We start from the raw sequence: 23,391 nt of genomic DNA, 5'->3' as shown, positions 1-23,391 counted from the left end.
ACGTGTTGCCTCCAACAAATTCAAGATGAGATCACTTTTTAGGGATTGGGGTCCTAAACCCCGTATGATTTAAAGTACTTACGATGCCAGCAGTGATCCTGTCCCATCATAATTTCAGACAGGATCATTATCCATACAACATGCAAGCTCCCAGACGATCCCCTGCCCAAAACGCAGTTAAGCCTCATCGCTGTTGGTATCTGCGTGAGGTCTCGAGGCCACTTGCAGCAAATGAGGTCCCTTCTCTTACCTCGCTGCACAGCCTCTTTTCCACTTTAGATATAAAACTTTTTTTTCCAGCAACAAAGCCAGGTTGGAGAGAGGGGGATTGGAACACTCACGCAGAAAGCTTTAAAGCTTTAACCACAATGGGACTCAGCTGAAATAAACACAAGTGAAGTTGCAGCAAATCACTGCAAACACAAGCTGACAGAAGCTGACGTCTGCTAAGACAAAAACACTGAAAACAAATACTGCGCAGTGAAAGCCCTGGAGAGTTCCCACTCTATAAAAACTTTGGAGTTGGCTTCATAAAAAATCCAGTGACGACAGTCGTGGTGCTGGTGGTGGAACGGGTTACGAAGACACCAGGAAAGAGGAGGAGGAAGAGAAGGAAAGGCCTAAGTAACCGCATGAAAAGAAAAGCCTCGGATAACTCCACTTATGAGATGGTAAAATCAGCAACAAAACTTGTGGAGCTCAAGAAAATGACAGCCCTTAAAATACCCAGCAGGAGATAATAGACATGAACACGTAGCAACGATTTAAAACAATTCATTGCACTTTGCAAGCACCGCATCAACATTTCTGCCTCAGATTTGGGAAGGTCTGGGACCGGTTTACTTCCTCTATAAGTCTGGCCCTGAGAGCGCCACACCGGCTGCCATCCTTTCACCAGCCAAACCAAACAGCCCCACATGTGCACAGAAACACTCCCAAGCACAGAAATGGAAAATCTGACCCTTTATGAAATCTTAGCTGCACTTTTTCTTGCTGAAATGAATGAAACAAGTCACAAGAAGCTTCTTTTATGACTGCAATGAACTTAAGTTTCACTCGAAGTTTCTTTACTATTGTCATTTTTACACTGCATGCTATGTAACAGCTGGCTGAAACTCATTTACAAGGTCATGATTTTAGGCAGAAGCAGGCCATTCTATTCTCTTCTAAACATGCTTTTCTTTTACGCAGGGAAATGCTCAACTGAAAATTGTTTACTGACTTCCACTCAGTATTGCTACGTGAAACTGCCCTTGCAATGCAATGCCCCCCCATACTGAACACGAGGCTCCCGAATAGCTTCCAAAAATATGAAAAGATGCAATGGCTCGTGGTTTGAAGTTGAAGCAATTTTGCCGTTTCATTCGTACTAACTGTAATGTACCACAGGCCCAAATTTTATTTATTTATTTATTTTAAATTAAGCCATCTTACACACCATTTAAAGAGCGTTTTCCTCTATCCCCCTCTATCTCCCTCCCATGAGCATCGTCTTATTTTGTTCTCATCTCTAATCTCCTCGGGTTCATAGGAATACAGTCTGCACCCATTGCTTCCATTTCCTCAGCTGTGAATACTATTTCATGGTTAGTTTTCATTACTCCAGCCGTAAGTTTTGAGAGTTTGACACTTGCAGCTGAAGAGGTTTAAACACATTTACCCTCTCCCTCCATTACCCCGCTCTGTTTTCCTGCTGGTCAACACAGCAGCCAACGAGAGGTCTGTTCAGAGCAGCAGACTTTACAGACAAAGCTCACAGTACCGAGCTGAACTGCTGACCAGACAGAGTTCAGCTAGCAGGCAAAGGTTTGGAGGTGGACTGCTAAGCTTAGGCAGGCACACAAAGAGAAATGTGCAAACATGAAGAAGCATGTAAGCGAATACTGCGGCTCCCACTCTCTACAGCAGTCAAATTAAAGTAGGCAATGCATGCACCCACTTGGTCTATGCATATCTGTCATCTGCATGGCCTCGTAGCCACGGGCGAGCTGTCAAATAGCCAGCTTATGGATAGTTGATCTCTTTCACCAATGTGTTCAGACAGGCAGCTCTGCTCTGCTTCTCACACTCCCACTGCAGCGTCATAAATCAAAAACAGAACCAAGCAGCATAGCAAAAACAAATTGTGCCAAGTGTATCAAAGCTGGGTTTGCTAGCTTTAGCTTGCCTTTGGGACAAGAAAAAAATATTTCCATTCCATTTGGTTCAATTTCATTGGAGCCTCAGATGTTTCGGGAGGCCCCAGGGTCTTGAAAAAAACAGGTGAAGAAGGAATCTATAGTGTCCCCGATGGGAGCAGCCCACGCATCAGCGTAATTGTACCACCACTACCAAGGAATGGGACTCGTATGCATGCTTCATTATGCCTGAAGGTTTCCTATAATTGGAGAGTTAGGCCTAAAAGCTAACATTTATGTTAGCAGTGACAGGAAACAGGGAGCAGATTGTTAGCAGCTAAGCTACAGATTAGACCAGAAACTGTAAACTCTGTTGAGCTAAAGTAAACCTTTAACTCTCTGCAGGAGGATTATATAACAACCCTGAGCAAGAACATGTGGACAGTGCCAACATTCACATAAAGTTTGAATACATTTGCATGGCGTGTTATGCTGAATCACAACGTCTGAAGCTCATCAGACCTCCGGCTGCCTTACACTGACACACCAAACGTACACAAACCCCTGCCAGTAAAGGGCTTCTTATCTATGTACACATAGCCAGACACAATTTACAGCAGACTTTGCGGTCAGAATATTTCACTGAGCTCACCCACTGAAGATTCGGCCACAGAGGCTGACAGAATAAACACTTTCTCTAACTCTCTCAAGTCGGAATTCGTGAAACTTTCTCAGCGTTTTGTAAAAAATAGATTTCCTGTCCTAAAACCAGGCTAATGGAAGAGGGTAATGTAGTCCATACCCCTCCAGTTAGGAGGAAATCCTACTTTATTACTATATTATAAATGTTTATGTGTATTAGCACACTGTTATTACAAAACTTTAAACAGAGCAAATCTCTGAATGCACACACATCTGTCAGCTGCCCTTGTAAAAAAAAAAAAAAAAAAAAAGGTAGACCATATATACGTAGAGTACCATATTACAGCATCATCACCACAAACGCTGCTTTGCATCGTCAACACATCTTTTGTTAATGGCACATAGAGATCACTGACATCACTACAGCTTAGCCTCACTTTAACAATCTCAAAGGATCTGTGTGGGGAACTTGCTTCCGTTTGGAGAGATCCATCAGTCTCCATCTGCTCCTCTGACATGCCCACTTATCTGCTCTCTAAGAGCACACCCCTGTCATCTTTCCCCTAACACACTATGAATCAGGCCATTGAGATGGATCCGACCCGCAGCAATGAACTCGACTGGGTGCAAACCTCCCCAATTTCAACTGGAAGTTACTTCTGGTTAAGAGAAGTTATTTCTGGGAAATAGATGGTATGCGGTTCACATTTTTCTCAGTGATGGATGCAAATTTGCACGTACTGGATTATCGTAAATGTGTCTACATAACTGATAAGAAATGGAGCAGGCAGACAGTGTTTGATCTGATTAGAGTGGGATGATTGCACTGTGTCAACGTTTTTGGGAAGCTTTCGGGAGGAAGTAGCAACATGTGAAGTATGGATGCACAAGCTGAAGGACGAAGCTCAATTTTACATTGTTACAGTGTCAAAAAAGTCCACTGGCAACCGGCTGAAGATGAATGCTTTCAATTTGCTTGATTTCCTAAATTCAATACGATTTTTAATTACAAATGATAAATATTAGATATTGTTATCCCTTTCTGCAAGTCTCCCCTCAAATAACACGCCTGACATATTAAACACACCTCCGGGTCACTTTTGATAACACTTGTAAAAAGCCGTCAGATGCTAATGCCATCCTGAGCGCCACCATGTTTTTTTGTCGAATACAACTGTGCTGGTGAGGTAGGCAGGATGTTCGGGGAATCCAGCTGTCACATTCCCAGCATTCCAGAAGTGAGTGTCAGGGCTTTGTTATCAACCATGTCTGCAAAGGAGTTGGTCAAACAAGAAATCAAGCTATCCAAACAATGGCGGAGTGAGTAAGAACACAGATGACAGAGGAATTTCTGTACAAGCCAGTAAGTGAGTAAGTGTGTAGACAAACAGGGAAATGAGTGCTTGTGAATTGAAAGCAGAGTGCACATAAACACATAAATGACTGAATGAAACTTGCAAATTAGTGACTGAACAAGTCTGATGAAGTGGGCAACTGGAGTAAAAGTGTGTGGGGTACTTGTATGCTTTTATACACTAAACCAACTTGCGCCTGTTATCTACAGCTCCTCTCCACAATATCCGCTCCTGTGTTGCAACATTACGCTGCAGGGAAATCAGCCCCAGGTGAACACAGCTGAATTCCCCGCGGGCGGAATTTGCATTTAGTTTTAGTGGACTTTTGGTTACAGCAGATGCTGTCAAAAGATTATTGATGTGAGCTTTTATCCTGGAATCATCACCAAAACCTCCCAGAACCAAGAAGAACCAGCTGCATGCCTTAGATCCATTTTCACACGCGGGGTGAGCGATAACAAGGCAGGGAGGTATACATCCAGCCTGGCTTCATTCTTGTGAAGCTTGAAAAGAATGGCAAGGTAAAAGGTTTTGGCGTCAGTCTCTAAGACAAGAATGTTGTCAGTACCAGGTTTCTTGTTTTCACTTAACAAAACCATTGTGTCAAGAGCTCTGATCTTCAAATCCCAAACTGCCTCCACCTGCAGTAGATGAGTCGATAATTGTTTTGAATATCAAAATATCAGGTGAGCTGCTGCTGCGCTCGATGTGCATATAAGGTCAGAGAAAGAAGGCCATAAAAAGAGATAACGATTGACTCAGAAGATGTTGAACCCTAAATCACTGCTTCCTGCTACGGCTAACAACTCTTTCTTTGTCTTCCGACTGTACTGACAACTTTCCTGTTCACTGAAGCAAAACCTATTTTATCCAAAGTACAAAACATTACAACCTAATAAAAGCTATTGCTCTTTGTTTTATGCCAAAGTCTGTGTAATGTGCCATGAAAATATCGACTCCCTCCTTGTTGTTTCAAAGTAGAAAAGAGGGGCTCGGGGCCAGGGGCCAGAATGGAAAGCAGAGGGGAGAGTGCAGGCGGTAGTCAGCAGCCTGTGGTTTGTGTTTTGATGTGGACAGTGACTCAGTGTTTCCACAGTGGGATCTGCCAAACAAGAGGCCTCCCACAACACTGCTTCTGTCAGCGTTCCAGACTTAATCACACTCAATCTGAGCCGGCAGCCAGTCGGTTTCAAATGGATGCGATGAGAGAGAGTCGTTGCTGACTCCTGAAGTCTCTGCTCGTTACAGCTGGGTCGGAACTTATCCGTCTGTAATCTGCAAAACTAGTGCATCTCTGAGCCCTCCCTGTTTGATGAATGAAACTGGACAACTGCAGATTGCCGGTGTCCACTAACCGCTCTGCCACACAGTCCTTTTTTCCTACGAGCTTGGCAAGAACTTCTCACTTCAGTCATCTGTCTGACTGCAATTTAAGAGGGATCAAATGTTTATGACCGCAACAATCAAGTTAAAAAGAAAAAGCTTAGATTAACATTCATTTTTCAGTCAAAGATCACCTTTATCCGACTGAAAATTAAAACTAATGAGAAGAACGTCTGACAAATACACAAACTGACAAAACTGATGTTGATTAAGTGTATTTAGTTATCAGCTAAATTTGAGCTGCACATAAAGCCACCTCAGGTTCTATAAACCAGTGCCTTGGCTCCCAACCAAAGCAGATTTCTATGACCTGTCCAAAGGTTGCTCTTACGCTGCGAGTCAAGGTCAGAAACAACTCAAAGTGCGGCCATAACAAGGATAACATAAACTGAGCTGGGATCTAATGGCGAGACCACACTGCTGTGGTTCCAGGCTAAAAGAGCTGACGCACATAAAGTCCAGAGAGGTGCGTAGCAGGTGCGCGTCTCTGGAAAGCCTTCTGCCCCAGAACTCTGCCAAGAACAGCAAAGAGCTTTCAGAAAAGTCTATAAAAAGGTAAAAAAACCAAGAAGAAAAACCAAACGAAAGACTTTGATGTGTCAATCATATGTGCTCAGTTCTGATGAATCCAAGGACAGATTCACAAAAGCCTGGAAAATCTTCATCATTTTGTCTATTTTAACAAGTAATTTCCTCCCACACAAACAAGATGGACGATGAAAGCGTCAGTGTCCTTACATAGAGCTGCAAAACTCGCCGTCAATATCACACCTCAGGGGAGAACAACGTGTTGCACTACACCAACCTTCGGCTGTTCTGGACATTTTCCGGTTCACAGGCAAAACAAAGAAACAGACCAGTTCAAAATAAGACAGCACATCAGCTCTTTTTACAGCTTGTTCCCTGGTGTGTTAGCAGTGCCTGGTTACAGCGAGGCATGCTGCTGCTGCTGCTGCCTCCAGCCCAGTCTCTGAGGGCCTAACAGGGAGAGCGGATGAAGCCAACATGCTGCCTGAGCTCCACTGAACACACCACACATGGGAAACCTGTTTTATGGCAGTGGCAACCGGCAGAATTTAAAAGTCAAAAGGTTTTAAAATGCAAGAAGAGAGACCACACGACCCACGCTGAAACAGCAATTTCTCACCAAAAAAAAAAAGGCAGAGAGAGCAGGAACAAAGGGTGACCCTGAGGAGGAACAAGAACACTGTAAAACACAATAGAACCGAAATAAGAGAAAAACAAATTCAATTCTAACGATTTTTAACGTCCTATTTTTCTGTTTCGGCAGATTTTCGCTGCCGTTATTGTTCTTGGGTTCACTGGAACATTGTGTCCCCTGCTTTCGATTGTGTTTTCTGAAACCTCCCTTTCTCTTATGGCTGCATTTTCACATTTCTATTGTTGCCTATTCGAGTTTGGTGTTGCATTACAGTGCTGCAATTGCTTAAATTGGTTCTCTACCATGGGTGTGACTTATTTCAGGGTTTAATAGTGGGTTTTCTGAGGAGGCAAAGCCTCTTCCGACTCATTTTTTAGCTTTCTTGCCGTGTTTTGTAAGCTACTGCATGTTGTGAGAAGATCTGTGTTGTGCTTTGCACCTCAGAGCCACTGTGAGGAACAGATCATTGTCACCTCATGAACCCTGGAAAGTGGCTTCAAATGTAATTTGGGACAGAGCACAATCAGAAGAGATCAGTGTTTTTTCCCTCTACAAGTAGGTGGAAGAAAGAAGCATCAATAATAACTAAATAAACCTACAGTGTGTTAATAATGAAGAAAAAGATGAGATGAGGTTCACTCCAGGTAAGTAACACAAATGCTTGTGTATTTTAGGCAGTACAAGAGTCAGTTAGGCGGGATGTTCATTTGAAGCGCCCCAGCAGATAGATGGCCGTTGTTTCAGTTTGTGGGAGATGAAAAAAACGTTGGGAATGATTGTCTGGACAATCAACAATCTGGCTTGTGGTGCGATCGCGTGGAATTGAGGCATGTCAGAAATTCAGGTTGGCAGTTCCACGGTACAATTTTCATCACCGCTGCCAAAAAAATCTGTTTTAACCACAGTGAGCCTGTTGTCGTCTTAACACCACCATTGGACAAAAACGATCGTGTTGACAGAAAAATGGAAAGACGGGACCGTCCGCATGTTTCACACAACTGCATTATGTAGACTGTCCTACGTGGTTAAACACCTGGCACCGTGTGATGCTCAAACAAAATCAGTACAGCCCAAACAGCACATAACTGGAAGCACCTCCTGCTTTCCTTCTCTGACACACATTCCAGACACATTCTGCAAGATCGTAAAAGTGCCTAAAGAGGACCACTGTGGCGACAGGTTTGCATGCGGGCGGCTGTTTGGCCTACTTCTGCTCATGGAGACTGAGAACATATAAATAGTGTCAAGACTGAAGGATTTTGAGCACCACACCCACAGAGCTAAAACGTGTGTGGAGCGGGAGGAAATCGGAGCTTTTGATCGTAAAGTCATTCATAACAGTAAGTCTTCCAGTGAGTAAATTCTGTACCCCAACTCCAAATGTGTCGGGAAGAATAAATAAAACAGGGAAAATATTTTCAATGAACAAAATAGGTCAACACTTACTAAAAGCAGCCCTATTATTCATTAACTGCCCTTAATTCCAAAGATATCTTTATCTTTTGTCAAATCAGTTCCTTCCTGCTGTGGCATGTCACTACTTCATGATAACAGAAACACATCTGACGAAATAAACGTCATGCCTCACATCGTGCTGCAGTTTTTAGCCAGAGCCTTTTTAAAACACTTGGGCTGGCACAATAATGCTGCTATCAAGTGATATTAAAATCATTTGTGAAAGAAAAAAGCAAGTGATGCACTGATAATCACCATGACAGGGCAGTACTGTCACTGCCTGACTGAGCTATGAAAGGTTAGTCCATCTGCATTCACTACAAACCAAGCAGGTCAGAGCTGGTGATATCTGCCGCTTCACACCAGCTGTCGTGTGTGGAATGGAGCTCCGCTTTCCACCTCGCACACACACGCCGACACGCAACGCTGTTTGCACATGCATGCAAAGGCAAACGTGCGTGCCGAGGGGGGGGGCCTGAGCCGCTGGGCAGCGAGGTTGGTGTACCCACAGGAAAAGCTGACGTGTTTACATTCAAACAATAGCCAGCGTAGACAAAGCCCGGCTGTTGTTGTGAACCGCTGTGCGAATGAGGGACTTCAAAACAGGCTTTGAAAAGCCATGCCATTAGCAACAAGTGGTTTAAACACGGGCTTAAAATCAAATGTGTTTAGTTGAACTGAGGATTATGCAGGATTAGGAGAGTAAAGACGAGCTACAATGAGTTTACTGCTTAACAAGAATCATCTGACTAAAGAGAGTCGGCTGAAAATCCATTTCTGGTATAAGAGTAAACGTTTCTGTCAAAAAGCAGACCAAATGATAAACTGTGGTTTTAAGCAAATGCAGGTTTCGTTTCTTGTTTAAGAATTCACAGACAGTTCTGCCTTCTTATTTTGGAAAGAGACGTGTCAGCCTGGTGCCGTTTCTCAGAAACCAACAGCCAAACAGCTCACAAAGAGACAACCCATATCCCGCTCACAAGAACCTGAGTCCCCCGCCCAGTATCTCAGCGTCCGTCTAACTCCCTGCACACAGGCCTTTCAGCTCAGTCAGGAGGGACCTTTATTGGATCCACAAGGAGAGCTTTCAGTGTGCCGGGTCAGGGGAAGGTTGTGTTTACTCAACCATTTGCACAGAAACGCACACAAACGCACCGTCTTCCATATAATTTCCCCTCTCATACACGGAGGACATTATATCCATTTAACTCCAGATTCTCTTTTTCGCCCCATCTGTGCAGGTCTTTTCGGCACATTAAGGTCTGTTGATGTTGTAACTGCCGTGGGCGTGTTTTCAGAGTGGGAGCATGAGTTGCTATGGAGTGTGAAGTTGAGCTGCGTTCACATCGTGCTGGAGAAAAGAAGCACCGGCTTGTGAATGTTTGCACCCATCTGCTGCTCTGGGTTTGAAGCGTCCAAAGGTGCTGGCGCATGCTGCACGTAACGTGCACTTTCGGATCCAAAGGTTGTTCACATTTTCTCTCTAATAAGGGAACATTTCATGTCTAACCAATGAAAGATAACAATTAAACCCACCTAATTAATCCTCACCTGTACTGACCTGTCCGGTGTGCCCCTCCCCTGATGACAGCTGTTTGGTCGGAGCGTTGTAGCTGCAGACTAAACACTTGGCACACAGTCATCCTTGACCAGACACACACTGATATAGATAGCTCATATCTGCTCATATTAACTGTAGACTTTTTGACCACAGTCTTTGTGCTATGTTTCATTATAAAGCCAGCATATGGGGCAATAAATCTAAAGAATTTAAAATCTATATAGCACTCATTCACACTGCAGAGACAACCTTCAACCGCCAACAAAGACTAACAATTTTACCAGTTCATCTCTTCCATATTAAGTTGATAAATGGTTCAGTGTAATTGATTTTTGAGGAGCGTTGTTTCTTAATTAGTTTGAGGCTTTATATTAGGTCACGTGACATCATGAGTCACTTCCACTTGGTTTGATGTTGGCTCCATATTGACCGATAGCAGCTCCTGATAAGACGACAACTCTCTATTAGGGCTGTCAGTTTTTCTTGGGAGGTTTAAAAACATCTTCAAACGTGAGGAAAAGTGCACGTGGTTCAGACCATAAGCTGTGCAGATGGTTAGAAGTACTTTGCCTTGTAAGAGGGCACTCGAGTGTGAGCTCGACCTAAAGGTAAACGAAGCCAACGCTGCTGCTGTTTTTGGTTCATTGTGTTGCAAGAACAATGGAGGAATCTGGTGAGAAAGCCATCCTGAGAAGAAAATCACGACACCAGACAACATTAGAAGCATTTTACACGGTGAAAACGGGAAGATACGTCACGTCCTGTTTTACTCTAGCATGGGAGCACCACCTTGTGAATAATGCTCTCTCATTGTCTCCATGTTTTTAATGAGTCACTGTATTGATGACAAAGACGTGTTTTAAGGTTGAAACTCATTCATTTTTTCCTATCTTTTACTTCAAGTGGGCTGAAGATCAGAAATGGGCTGATATATGATCTTAGACATCGAATCATTATCCTGAAGTTGAGAAGAATTCAGGGTCTCCCCACACAGAGACAGCCTGAGAGCAGGTGAGAACACAACATGACGTCCAAACGAGCCGGCGCGTGACGTCAACTCTATAATTCCCTATCGCAACAAACAAAGATGAGGCTGTTTGCATACTTTACAAAGTCAATGCAATGACTCACCTGCTAGTCTGTCACCCAGGTGAGGCAGCAGAGATATCACATAACAGCAAGTGAAAGTCTGACACTGTTAACCACAGCAGAGTCTTGTCAAAATGACATGAGAGCAGGATTTATATGCAAAGATGTGCTGCCCATCGAAGTTGTTGCTTATGACCGAACTGGAGCCAGTTGTGCCCTGTGAACACGTAACTGTTCATGTTGCAGAAAGCATCTACCACACACTGAATGAATCTAACAACTCTGGGTGAGTGTAACTCAAAATAAACCACAGTTTCATTTCACTAGAACCCATGTACTCAGATCCTGGAACATGGTCACAGCAGAGAGCTGAACCTCCTGTAGCTCACATTTTGCTGCATCGCAAAACAGCAGCAACTCTTTCGGCCAATTCCACGTATTCCACTCCATACTTTCAGGGTCCACCTGCGTTTTGTCACCAGGAGCCTGCAGCAACACATCTTCACATGTTCAGCGCTTAACTTTTCATCCAAGTCAACTCTGAATTGACTTCTGAAAAAGCACCTTGATGATGACTCATTTCCTGTGTCAACCGTTCTGCCTTAAAAGGTGCAAATTACTCTTTACAAATGGGCTGTAGCTTCATTTAAACCTTTCCTAAGTAGAAGATCATTTCTCTCACATACCATCTATGCCACAGTCACCTTCTCTGATATTTCACGATGTCATCATTCTTTGGCAAATCTGGACTTTTCCATCACATTTCCATCTCCTCTCACTTTTCTACTTGTTTGCACACAAAGGGGGGGATGGGTGTAATTTACAACTTTAAATCCATCTGTTTGTTGTTGTTTTCCACCACAGCTCTAATGATACGTGTTCTCGGGTTAGTCAGCTTGCAGCTGTGTCATGTGGTTCAATGTATGCCACTGCAGCAGGAAGTGTTCCCAGTACAGTTTCACATCAGCAGATGCCGAAACCTCAAGTCCTCCAACATTGTGAGAAAGTTTAACAATGTTTCCAACTGCAAAAACTGAGCTTTTTTCTTTCCCTTCTCATACTTTGAGTGTCAGCAATGTATGCAGTTCTCTCTAGAAATCCTTTTGTTGATGGCTAAGTGGCTTCCAACTGTTTCTGGTTACATTGTAAGAGGAGGACTTCTTTTTTCCCCAGACGGTCAAAGACACATGCAGAGCAGGAAGTTACTGCTGGAATGTCTTTGTGGTTTCAATATTAAAACTTTAATCATCTGGAGTTCCAAAACGACACAGGTAAAATCGTAGAGACGGCCTCTTCCACCGTCAGTCAAATAGTGGTTCTGAAATTCATTTGAGAATGACAAACACTCGATGCCACGTCTCTGCAGGTGTGGCTCAAAATGTCAAATTCTGCTTTCCAACCACAGTCCATTCAGGTGAATTCCTTTTCCTACCACAGTGCTGCAAGCAAAACAAGCTACCGTGAGAACGTCTTTGGTGTTTTTCACACAGCTACAGGTAGCTGTGTCTCATGGAAATTAGCTGGAATGTGAGACTAATAAGACGCACCCTGCGAGTGCCAGACACTCGTTTACCACCTTTCATTTTGAACTCCTACCGGTGTCTCCCTCACTGGAATCACACTGGGGGGATATTTTAGGTAAACTTGAAGTAACACTAAAGACAAAAGTCAAAGAGGCAGACAGATTGAGCTGTGCGTGAAACTTGCCGTATTCTCACGGGTTACAAAGCTGCGGGTTCGCACTCTCAAACGGAAAGAACCACAGGTCTGTCAGCTGCTGTTTCCCACCGTCCTCTGTGACCCAGATCTTCCCACTCAAGCAGTCGATATTTGTCTCACCACAGAAAAGGTGTTTTGCTTTCTGACTTCTCTTTTAAAACAGGAGCACTGGTGTCGTACAAGATTTATCTTGAGTTAACTATAAAATCAGAACTGTGGATGCACTTATGCAGGTGTCACCAGCTGATGTGGCTTAATGCGACTGCATCATTTCCTGAGTACCTCAGTGCCAATCTTTAACCCATGAACACTTTGACACTTAAGTTGCGCCTAAAAATCAAACATTTCCAACGTCTTTCAGCATTTAATCAGCCTTCCATGTGTCCATGTTTGAATTACAGAAAATAACCAAAGCTGCCTTAGTGCCGCATCAAAAATTAATCTGACGACACAAACATCAGCCGCAACCATCTGTGAGTCAGCTTATTTCCACAGCAGCCATCAGACCATAAGATACAGACTTACAAGAACACTACAAGAAGTTATGATAAAAGTACAAACGAAAGGATATATCCTTAAGTTGGATTTACGGAATGCTCTGCACTCAGCTCCAACTCTAATCTCTGCTGAAACACATTTCTGAACAAGCCCTCCAAGAATACAGCACCGACCACACACTGGTCTGCTTCTCCTCCTCTGCTCTGTTCCCGGAGGCATAAATGCTTGCTCAGAAAGCAACAAGTCACCACTTAGTCTCCCTCTTCCTCACTTGCACTTACCCTTGGGAGCCTGTGGCTTTGTGATGGCTGGAATTCCCATAAACGTCCAATGTGTACTGGGCGCAGCCAAAACCACCATAAATCACACAGATGGGACTTGTTGTCCGTTACCACCAGGGCGTCTGGATGGTAATGAGAAAGGTGGGCTGGGAGGGAAGAGCTGGCCCGGAAAACCAAAGAACATGGGAAAGGTTGACGAAGCATTAAACCTGCTGTGGGATGGATGAACCACCAAGATGAACATCTGCGATTTTCCGACACGCTCACCATCTTAAAACTCCACTTAAGGTTTGTAACCAGCCCGGAGAGTTTCTAACTTGGCCAGCTTAGAACTGCATCTTTGCTTTTTTTTTTTTTTTTTTACTCATGACGATGTGGACCTACTGGCCTCATCAGGTGAAGACCTCCGTCAGGCTCTTGAGTTGAGTCTGAAGCTGCTGGGGTGAGAATTAGCACCTGCAAATCTGAGGCCATGGTCCTCAGATGGAAAGCAGCGGATTTCCTGCTCCAGGTAGGGAATGAGTTAAGCCTAAACCTTTGGAGCTTAAGTATACCAGATCAGCACTGTCAGGTGGACTGGAGCTGTCGTGGTCCGGTGAAGAGAGAGCTGAGCTGAAAGGCAAAGCTGACCATTTACCAGTCAGTCTACGACCCCCCAGCTAAGATCACGAGCTGTGGGCAGTGACCCAAAGAATGGGACTGGAAATAAGCTTCCTCCAAAGGGTGGCTGGGCTCACCTTCAGCGATAGGAGTTCTGAAGCATCCTCACTTTACCATCATTTTTGACAGCTTTAAGATCAGAAAAGACACTGAAGCAAGTTTTCATGAAGATCTGGACTGTGGTAGGATGACCTGGTAGGATATCCTGCCCTTTTTGGCGGGGGTAAATGGTGAGGAAAGGACCTATACGCATTTGCCCGCTTGCGCCAAAGAAAGTTCCCCTAACACACTGTGAATGTCAGCTGTCTCAGATTAATGATGAACAACCTGAAAGAATCGTGGTGATACCTTTGATCACGACTAAAAACAGTAGTCCCGCAGTAAATAGGACAGTGAAAGGGGTTTAGAAACCTCTGTTGTACGGATCTTGCAACCAAAGATGTACAGAAACTGAGGTCTGACCGTGTTTTGAGACTATTTCGCGGGAGCACCTGCTAATCCGGTGCATGCAAAGCTGAAAATATTCATCATCAATCAAGCGTAGCCTATTTCATAGTGAGGCTATATCAGTGACTAATTCTGATGACTTAAATAGAAGTTGTGCCCTTTTGCCTAAAAAATATTTGATTTCAGACAACGAAAAAGCCACTGAACACATCGGCAGTCACTTTTCCACATCCTTTAGGGCTGTGAAAAGTCCCCTGAGGTCAGTTTCACTTGATCATATCCAACAGGCCAGAGCTGAGCAGGAAGCACACATCTGTGTCTGAAAGTGAGACTACCGTACTCCTGAGCAGGTTTAGACTCATTTCAAAGAACTAAAAAAGAAACATAAATCGTTTGTGGTGAGGCCAAGCATGACAAAACATTTTAATAAAAAAAGACAAGATAAAGAGATCTGCAACACTGATGTGCACCACAGTGACATCAAGCCACTTAGGCCTTGGATGGCGTTTAATGGAGAATCGGCTTCCTGGATCTCACTGTTTGTCACCAGTGAGGAGAGAACTTGATGCATTCTTTGTTCTAATCGCATCAAGGCAAAACATAATGAATCACTTTTCACACATTAGTTCTGTGGGTTTTGAAGGGTGTGTGTTCTCACAGGAGAATGGGTAAATGGTTTATGTCTGTCTGTATGCGATAATTGCTGAGAGCTACATTCACACTGTTAATGTCAGTCTGTTCAAGTAAGCATGGCCATCAGGCTCAAGCTGCAACATGGTTTTGTTTTAATTGCACTGAAAGTACCTTAGAATCCCAGGTGTTGCACAATATTACCTTTTAAGCATACTTGTGTAACGATTACAAGCACTGATAAGCATTACAGCAGTTGGCTGCTGACAAGTACAAAGAACAAGTGTGGATAACTCTACATTGTCTTCCCTACAGTTATATTATAACATATGCTGGTTAAAGGAAAGGCAATGTGTGTAAAGTATGACAGAAACTGGACCAGCTCTGCCACCACTACAGTGGCAGCTCTTCACTCCTATGACTGTGTCATATATTTGTGGACTAAACGTGGTTGTTTTGGTGTGCACAAAAGCCCTCTGTAAAGGTGTAAAAGAGCCTTTCTCCCTGGCACAGACCCACAAACAAACAGAGGATCTGAGCCCCAAGAGGGGACTTTTAAAAGCAGTCGAGCAAAACTGAAGGCCGACTTCCTGAAAAACATTTTTATGCTAGACCTTTGAAAGGTGCTGGCTCTTGGAAACCTCTACCAGCAGCTGAACATGGAGGGGAATACAGCAGGAGCTATTTTTGGGCAAAGAGCGTAACTAAAGCAGTGACAAGCCAGCTGTGTTTCCACAGCTTCATGAAGGGAGGAGGAGGAATGGGAAAGAAGCAATGGTCTACTTTTACTAGCGTCACTCAACCTAGAGGACATACTATCTGCTCCTGCAGATGCATTACATCTGAACGCTGGTGGGACACTCTGACATCATGTTTAGTTGCATTTCATTTTATTTTTATTTTATTATTATGGGACCCAGAAAGTGGAGCAAGCAAAAGGTTTTCCCAAACATAACCATGTCCAAGACTGAAAATATCAACTTCTATCTTAACAAAAGTCTGTCCTGTAAATGTGAATCAAATTAGTTTGTCATCATTGATTACAAAGAAAAAAAACCTCAAACATTGATCAGGTACACCTGGCATCCACTCAAAGCCCCGGCTGGGTCCCTGCACCCCTGTTTAGGTACTACTGAAGCATCTCATACATTTAAATCTGAACCTTTCCCATCTGAGTGTAATGTCTAAACTGCATACACTGTTAACTGGTATAAATACATTACAACAAATGTTTCAAAACTGGCCCAAAACCTAGCATTCGACTCTTTGTTGTTGTTTTGGTTTACAGACTGTTAATTATGTACACCGTGTACTAATCAAATTAGCATGTGACTGTGCTGATAAGTTGTAATTCGATGTACAATTCAAACCACAAGCAACTCATTGTTCACCAACTTCTGTCAACCTCCACCACAGCCGAGCTGAGTGGAGTTTTACCTCGCCGAAGTGAAGCAAATGCCCAATTTTGGCCAACATTAGCAAGGCAAAGCTAATTAAAGACACGATAGATATGTTTACCTCTGCCGTCCGCAGCGAGGGCGGCTTCTTCAAAGCCAGTTTAAAAGAAGTTTCCGTGGCTCCCGTCATTTTCATCACTTCGGCTCAAACCCAAGTCAGGACTTTTACTCCTTATAATCTCGCTTTCACGTCTTCTAGCTGCTCTTTAGCCGACAGGGAGTGAACAACTTCACATCCCCGTGGATGTTGTCCTCGCACAGCCGAGCATGGATGGAGTTTATTCCAAACGAACCGGCCGGGAACTCCTTCTTCTCCTGTAAAGGAAAAAAAAAAACTTCCAACTCGCTCGCTGTTACTGTGCGTCCGAGAAATTCCAAAACCCGCTAAAGTTTGACAGAAACTTAAACATGTAGGACCCGCTGGATTGATTTGGGAACATATTTGTCAAAAGAAATATCCACTTCGGTAGTCAGAATCAGACAGATCCAGGAGTTCAGATTTTCAGATCCCTCCTCCTGCAGAGCTCAGAGTTGACGACATCTGTCTGCCGCCCGGACAAGGTGCTGCGTTCAAAACTACAGGAAATAAGTCATTTTAAAATAGTTTTGACACATGAACGCCTTAACTGGTAGCTATAAACTGTAGCTATGTAGTATTCAATTTCCATCCAACTGTTTGTGGACATAATGCAAAATTTACAGGTAACTTGGGGTACAAAACTCATCTATATACATAAAATGTAACAGTAAAACGTATTTCAGAAAGCACGAGATAGCCAAACGCATTTCAAAACATGAAAAATAACATCTCTAATCTCGAAAAAAAAAAAAAGTTTTAAGTTTGAATGAATGAATGAAGCCAAAGAAATGGACAACATATTAATTGTGTATAAATTGTACCTACCACCTTGATTTCAATCTATTTTTAAAGGCTTAAAAAAACAGAACGAATTCGTTTGAGAATCGATTATACGACCCGATAAAGGAGAACTTCAATGTATCAGATTGTCTCACCTCTAACTGGCATTAACATTCATATTACCCTAATGCCTTTAAATGCATCAACTCACTAAACGCAGCCTGGTACAGTGGAGGTAATCTTTATGACTCTTCATCGCACTATTTTAAATGCAGTTGAGAGGAACAAGCTATGTAACGAGACAAGGCTGAGCAGACGTATCCCGAATAGTTTCAACTTGGATTAAGCTTGACTTGACAACCAGTCATTTCGTTGAAGGAATGTTCCTAAAATAGCGTAAAGAAAGTAGATCTACAGCCGTCAGTGGACACATTCATAGTTGCAGCAAGGACACTCCTTCCTTACTTTATTTATTGCATAACTGCGGGGTGTGTGTGTGTACGTTTTCGGTTTATTTTACCTCCTGCGCCGCAAAAAGGAGGGTGGGGTGAAGCCGCTCTGCCGGAGGGTGGTGAATTAAAATATGGGTAAAATGTGGTGGCCAGATGTTGACCACTACAGTGAAAGCCGCCATCCGTCAGAACAAAAGTGCCTTTCTTCTTCCAGGTCTGTCGGGAAGAACGTGCTCTCGGTTTTAAAATGAGGCGGTTATACACGAATGTTGGCATTACACTAGATCAGCTATTTATCGGTGATGACACGTAATGACACGATCATGGGATAGTTATTTGTGTGGAAAAAGAGGAAACCACAGCAACTAATCAGCTTGTAAAGAAAGAGACAGTTAGAGATGCTCCAGTGATGCTCTGCGGCCTGTTTGTAATGTTGCTTAAGTGACTTCGGCACAGGTACAAACCAAGGTATGTGGTCACCTTTTCTCTACAGACGGTCCTAGTAACACCCGTGTGTACATGCCCACTGCAGGGAATCGCGGTCGGGCTTTTCCTTCACCCCATATTGCCTACTGGATCCGAATCGTCTGTCTCGGATCCCTTTGGGTTTCAGCTCTGTTAGTATATTTTATATTCACACATCCAGTGTTGAGTTCTTTTCCCATTTGACATGAAAAGATGAGAACATTCACAGGCTCAAATTCTCAGCATCTTTATTGCACAACATTCCCAGAAAATTGGGAAAAAAAGAAAATTTATTTGAGGTGACAATTCATAAAAGACATTCTGTACAAATTTGTGGAAATACTCTGAATATGTACAGTTTACGCGAACCGTTACACTTACGGGCAACTAAATAATTTATTCATATATAAAGAGAGAAAAGCAGATATATATAAATCCATATCTTTTAAACATAATGGCTGGCTTGTACAAAATGTAGGCTTATATAGAAGCGCGTCCTCTGTACACATAAGCATGTATTTATCAGCTTAGAAAGCGAAGTAAGCTCTGAAGAAATCTGAAGCATTTGTGCCACTTCTCAATTAAGACTTGGATCATATTCAGGGGTGCGATTTGACTTAATGGAGAAATGCTGTCCCGTTCTCAGGGTTACAGTGAGAGTTGTACCTGCTTTCTCTGGAAACAGGAACAATGGTATTTCCCTTTTTAAATCTCGGGGAGATTTTGGGATTGGTTACAGGATTCAAATGAAAGCAGCCTCCTTGGAACTGAGGTACATGTGCTGGGTTAGAAGCACAGGGCATTGCCAAAGCACTGGATACGAGGATGAATAATTAAATTGTGTCCACCTTTATAGTGCAGGAGGTTCACAAGATGTGAAAGCAACGAACCCTCCATCTTACGCTCCGCATATCAGACTCTGCTTCCATGGCAAAAGGAGGCCTGTGGTAGTTTAGTTTTCTTCTTTTTTTAAAATTGTGTGTATGAAACTAATAGAAACAAACTGAAAATAGCGTTAACAAGTACACACACACATGCACGATAAGGCCCATCGCGCTCCTCTCGTCGTCTTTCTGCAGCAACACCGAAGCCGTAAACATCATACAAAGAAGTCGGAGCTATAAAAGTGGGAAAATACTTCAGCATTTTGGTTGTATAGTACACAGACAACGCAGGTAGAAGCTTTTCCACAGTATAAAGGGACCCTTCTTGATCACAATGTGATGCAAAAATATGTTTTTGTTCCATTTTTAAAGTATCAAACAGCCTTCCCTTTTTCAAACACAGCATAGAGTCTCTGCACAGTTGACAATCTTCTGAACAAAATATTTTCTTAAGTTTACCTCAGGGTTCACCCCCCCCCTCTCAATGGGGCAACTATAACTCACCCGCTGCCCACGTTAAGGTCTGAGGTAGTGCTGTACCTATGATAAGAATGTCAAAGCCACTTTTAGCCATTTAAAAACCAGTTTGTGGAACTAAAAATCACGGCGAGCGTTGATTTCCGCCACATGGCCGAAGGAAAAAAGAGAGACAATAATTGAGGATGACAATTAGAATTAAAAGAAAGATTTTTAAGATAGGTGGGACCTCATTTAGCCAAACTAAAAAGCGGAGCTATCCGAGGGAAATCTGAACTGTAAACAAACACGTGAAGATAAATAAAACTGCATTACTGGCATGGGATTGATAATTCTCGGGTATATTTACCTCAACATTAAATTTTAAAAAAGTTCAGCCATTTCCTTTGAACACAGAGTACATCATTTTGTACGAACAGGTTTAAGATTGCATCGGAAAAGAAAGTGGTTGAAGAAATAAAACTCGTTGTTACTACTCTGTAAGTATCATAAAATGTCAATTACACCTGGAAAAATAATGAAAGTCTTTGGCTTTTGTTTCCAAAAAAAAAAAAGAAGAAAGCCCTGTTCTAAAAGAAACATTCAGGTCAGTTCAGAGGCGCTTCAGTCATCATGAGCTTTACTCCATCACTGGTCTCTACCTCCACCCTGTGGTGCAACATCCACATTGCTCCAAAGTGGGAAGCAGTTGCGGCACGTGTCCGTTCTCGCTGCGACTGTGGTCCATGAAAACCTGCACTGCTCGGGTTCAAGACAGAACAGGCCAGGCACACAGATCAGATACCATGTTAGGGGTCAGCTGTGCAGCATGGACGGGTGGCACCACCTGGGTCTGACTGGTCTCCTCGGGCCATTCACTACTGTGGACCAGCGAAGTCTCATAGTAAGATCTGGGCAACGTAGGGGGAGTGAGTGCTGGCCACTGCAGCCAACAGGGGCAGGTCACTGGACTCAATTCTGCAAAGACAAAAGAGCGGAGAAATAAATCAGATGAAGGCGCAGTCAATATACCCAACTGAAGGTTCAACCTTTTGCTGTAAAAAAAGTCTATTTTTGTAGCACAGGAATTAAAAAACACCTATAATCCCTGAGAAATGTTCAGCTTTTCTACAAACTGAATACAACTGAATTGAAAGTCCAGTTGACTGCTTACCCTAAGACCATGCCCAGCTCCTTCACATGGACTCTCGTCTGGCCCTTCAGATACTCAGCAAGCATCTTGCTCTTAAAGTAAATCTCCTGCAGACGGTCTTCAAGGTGCATTATACACTAAAGAAGAGAGGTACAAAGTGTCGATTCGTGCATGCAGGCGCATTGACAGCTATGAAAAGATTTACTTTGTTGAGACATCACAAAGAAAAAAACAGAGTTGTAACGTACAAAGTTAGGCGAGAGGTTAAGTTTGTAGAGCTGATGAGTGGACTGCAATAAGCTGGAGACCAGGCTGGACACCAGGACTTCTTTCCCCAGCTTGTTTACATCTGTGGCTCGTCTCTGGCTGCTGGCCACCTGCACTGTCCACTTGTCTGTGTCTGCTATAATGCAGACGGCCTCGGCTATGGGCTCATCCAGTACTGGATGCTACAGACGACAAGAACACGTGTGAACAATGAGATACGAGACCTTCCACGGTGCGTGCGCCATATGCTCGAGAATGAGATGCACTCAAGTTTTCATGGAAAATAAAATTCTTGATTTCCTTTACCTGAACAGCATGAGTTAATTCAGTCATGAGGCTTTGCCGTAGCTTCTCATCACTGGGCATCCCCTGCAGTACGAAGTCTGGCACGTAAGTGGGACAGTACCCTCCAAAGAGAGACCGGCCAAAATTGGCAATGTTAGGCTTAGAGTAGTTCTCCACCAACTTTGACCTTTAGATCAAACAGACAACATAAGATTTTTTTCTTTTGCTCTAAAATGATTATATTATATAGAATACTTCATACCAAGTCTCTGAACAGTAAGAGAAGGTGTATGAGGTGTGTATATGCATCATGGACTCACCCTGGAAAAGGAACCAGCACTTCCTCCTGCCAGTCCTCAGTCTCCTCACTTTCACTGTCTCCCAGCGCACTGTCTGAGCTCTCATTTCGTGGTATTTCCCAGTCATTGACCGGTGCCACCTTGCACTTTTGGTCCTTGCCACTGTTGTTGCATCCATCGTGAGGAACAGGGACAGACATCACAAGGTCCTTGTCCTGCTCAACAGGACAGCTCCTGCAGCAGCAGGTGTCTGAGGAGTCCGTAGAACCACACCTGCATCTCCTTCGGATATCTGACAAAGCATCTCCCTTTCTGCTGGACCCCATCTCAACACTACCTGAACCTAAGCAGATGCCCAAACCCTGACTTCTGACTGCACTCTGAAAGCTGTGATCCCCCGAGGTGTTTAGAAAATGTTTGTGCATATTGTCCGTGGTTCTAGCCTCCTGTTGTTTGGCAACATCATCCATAGTCCTCGTCTCCACTGGGTTCTCCAAGCTGAAATACTCATCAAAATCATCCTCACAGTTCAAGCTCCACTGGGGCATCTTGCTGGACACCCGCTGCAGAGCTGGAGTTGCCTTGGTCGGTTTAGTTTGGTCCTCCGTTGCACAGATGTTGGTGGTCTTTGAATGTGCTCCTCTTTGCAGATGATGATGTTGCTCTTGGTGATGTTGTTGTTGCTGATGCAGCAGCTGCAGATGAAGCGAATATTTGTCCTTGAGATGTTTCTTGTGCTTTTTGAAATCCTCTTCCACCTTTCTTCTGCGGCTTTCTGTGTCTGACTCAGGAGACATGGAGTCTCCGATCTGGAAAGTGACTTTTGTTGCTGGCTCTTCTTCCTCTGTTGAAGTTAAAACCATGGGCCTGGTCATGGTGTTTCCTGGCATAACTGGTAGTGGAGCTGCAGCAACCATTTTCTTATCTGGGGGCTTTTTCTCTAAAGGGATCCCCAAAGGCCGATGAGCCAGCACTTTGTTGGGCTGGTTTCCCACTGGAGCTTCCACCTCAGCCTCAACAGCCCTTTTACTGTCTGTGGTGGCAGGAGTTAGCGATGCACTTAACATATAGGTTGTAGGTATAGATGGAACATGTTGCAAGTCACCCTTGGTCTCTGCATCCAGCACACAGCCCTGCTCCCTGGGTGAGGCTGATCCAACGCACAGCGCCGTCTCCAGCCGTGCCTCAGCTACCAGTGGGCTGCTCGACTGCCTGCACAGCTCCCTGGGTTCAGCTACTTCTTGAGTCCTGATAATGGGAATTGTGCCCTTGGTGGGCTCTGACTGAAGCACACTGCTTCTGGACCCTTGACTCTCACTGCTGTCCTCCTCATCTTCTTCATCCTCCTCCTCTTCCTCTTTGGGTGGTTCCCCAGAACTGTGCTCCACCTCAATGTCTGTGTATGTGCTGCTCTGGAGGCTGTTGTCTGAAGGATAGCTGCTGTCTTCAGCCTCAGTCTGTTGGCTGTGGGCCCCTTGGGCTAGGTAGTCCCCGCTGGGTTTATGGACGGTTACGAGGACATAGTCTGACTCCTCCACCTCCCCCTTCCTGAGGGAGGTGGTGATGAGGGAGCCAGGCATGACGATGGCCTCATCCTCAGCACTGTCCAGCATGTGAGTCTCCAGCAGCTCTGAGCAGCGGATGAAGTAAGTAAGGATATAGAGGAGTCTCTGGACCAGCTCCTGTTTCCGGCCAACCACCACTGTCCTGGACAGCCGCACCGGTGACCCAATGGCCCCATAGAGGTCCCCTAAAAAACAGATGCAAAGAGAAAAACAAAGTTAATCAAGACTTTCAATGCAATAAAGTTGTTAA

General features: G+C 43.9%; 2 protein-coding genes across 7 annotated transcripts in view; both read right to left on the bottom strand.

Moving 5' to 3' along the window:
• The window catches only part of LOC140279964 (rap guanine nucleotide exchange factor 6-like), a 120,938-nt gene extending 103,963 nt beyond the window's left edge, over nt 1-16,975 (bottom strand). For all 4 annotated transcript variants that reach the window (XM_072375190.1, XM_072375191.1, XM_072375192.1 and 1 more), the window contains exon 1: nt 16,518-16,975. In XM_072375190.1, coding sequence (XP_072231291.1) covers nt 16,518-16,592 — 75 coding nt within the window. In that variant the 5' untranslated portion in view covers nt 16,593-16,975. The remainder of the gene's footprint in view (nt 1-16,517) is intronic.
• Nucleotides 16,976-18,463: 1,488 nt separating this feature from the next.
• Nucleotides 18,464-23,391, bottom strand: part of fnip1 (folliculin interacting protein 1) — a 33,039-nt gene continuing 28,111 nt past the window's right edge. For all 3 annotated transcript variants that reach the window (XM_072375197.1, XM_072375199.1, XM_072375198.1), the window contains 5 exons: nt 21,598-23,326; nt 21,299-21,464; nt 20,974-21,174; nt 20,747-20,862; nt 18,464-20,550 (listed from right to left, as the gene is read on the bottom strand). In XM_072375197.1, the coding sequence (XP_072231298.1) occupies nt 20,472-20,550; nt 20,747-20,862; nt 20,974-21,174; nt 21,299-21,464; nt 21,598-23,326 (2,291 nt within the window). In that variant the 3' untranslated portion in view covers nt 18,464-20,471. The remainder of the gene's footprint in view (nt 20,551-20,746; nt 20,863-20,973; nt 21,175-21,298; nt 21,465-21,597; nt 23,327-23,391) is intronic.

This window comes from Leuresthes tenuis, unplaced genomic scaffold, assembly GCF_036924035.1.
Source record: "Leuresthes tenuis unplaced genomic scaffold, fLeuTen1.0.hap1 SCAF_21, whole genome shotgun sequence".
NCBI classification, from domain to species: domain Eukaryota; kingdom Metazoa; phylum Chordata; class Actinopteri; order Atheriniformes; family Atherinopsidae; genus Leuresthes; species Leuresthes tenuis.
The sequence above is the reverse complement of the archived record's forward strand: the minus strand, read 5'-3'. Positions and strand labels throughout refer to the sequence as shown.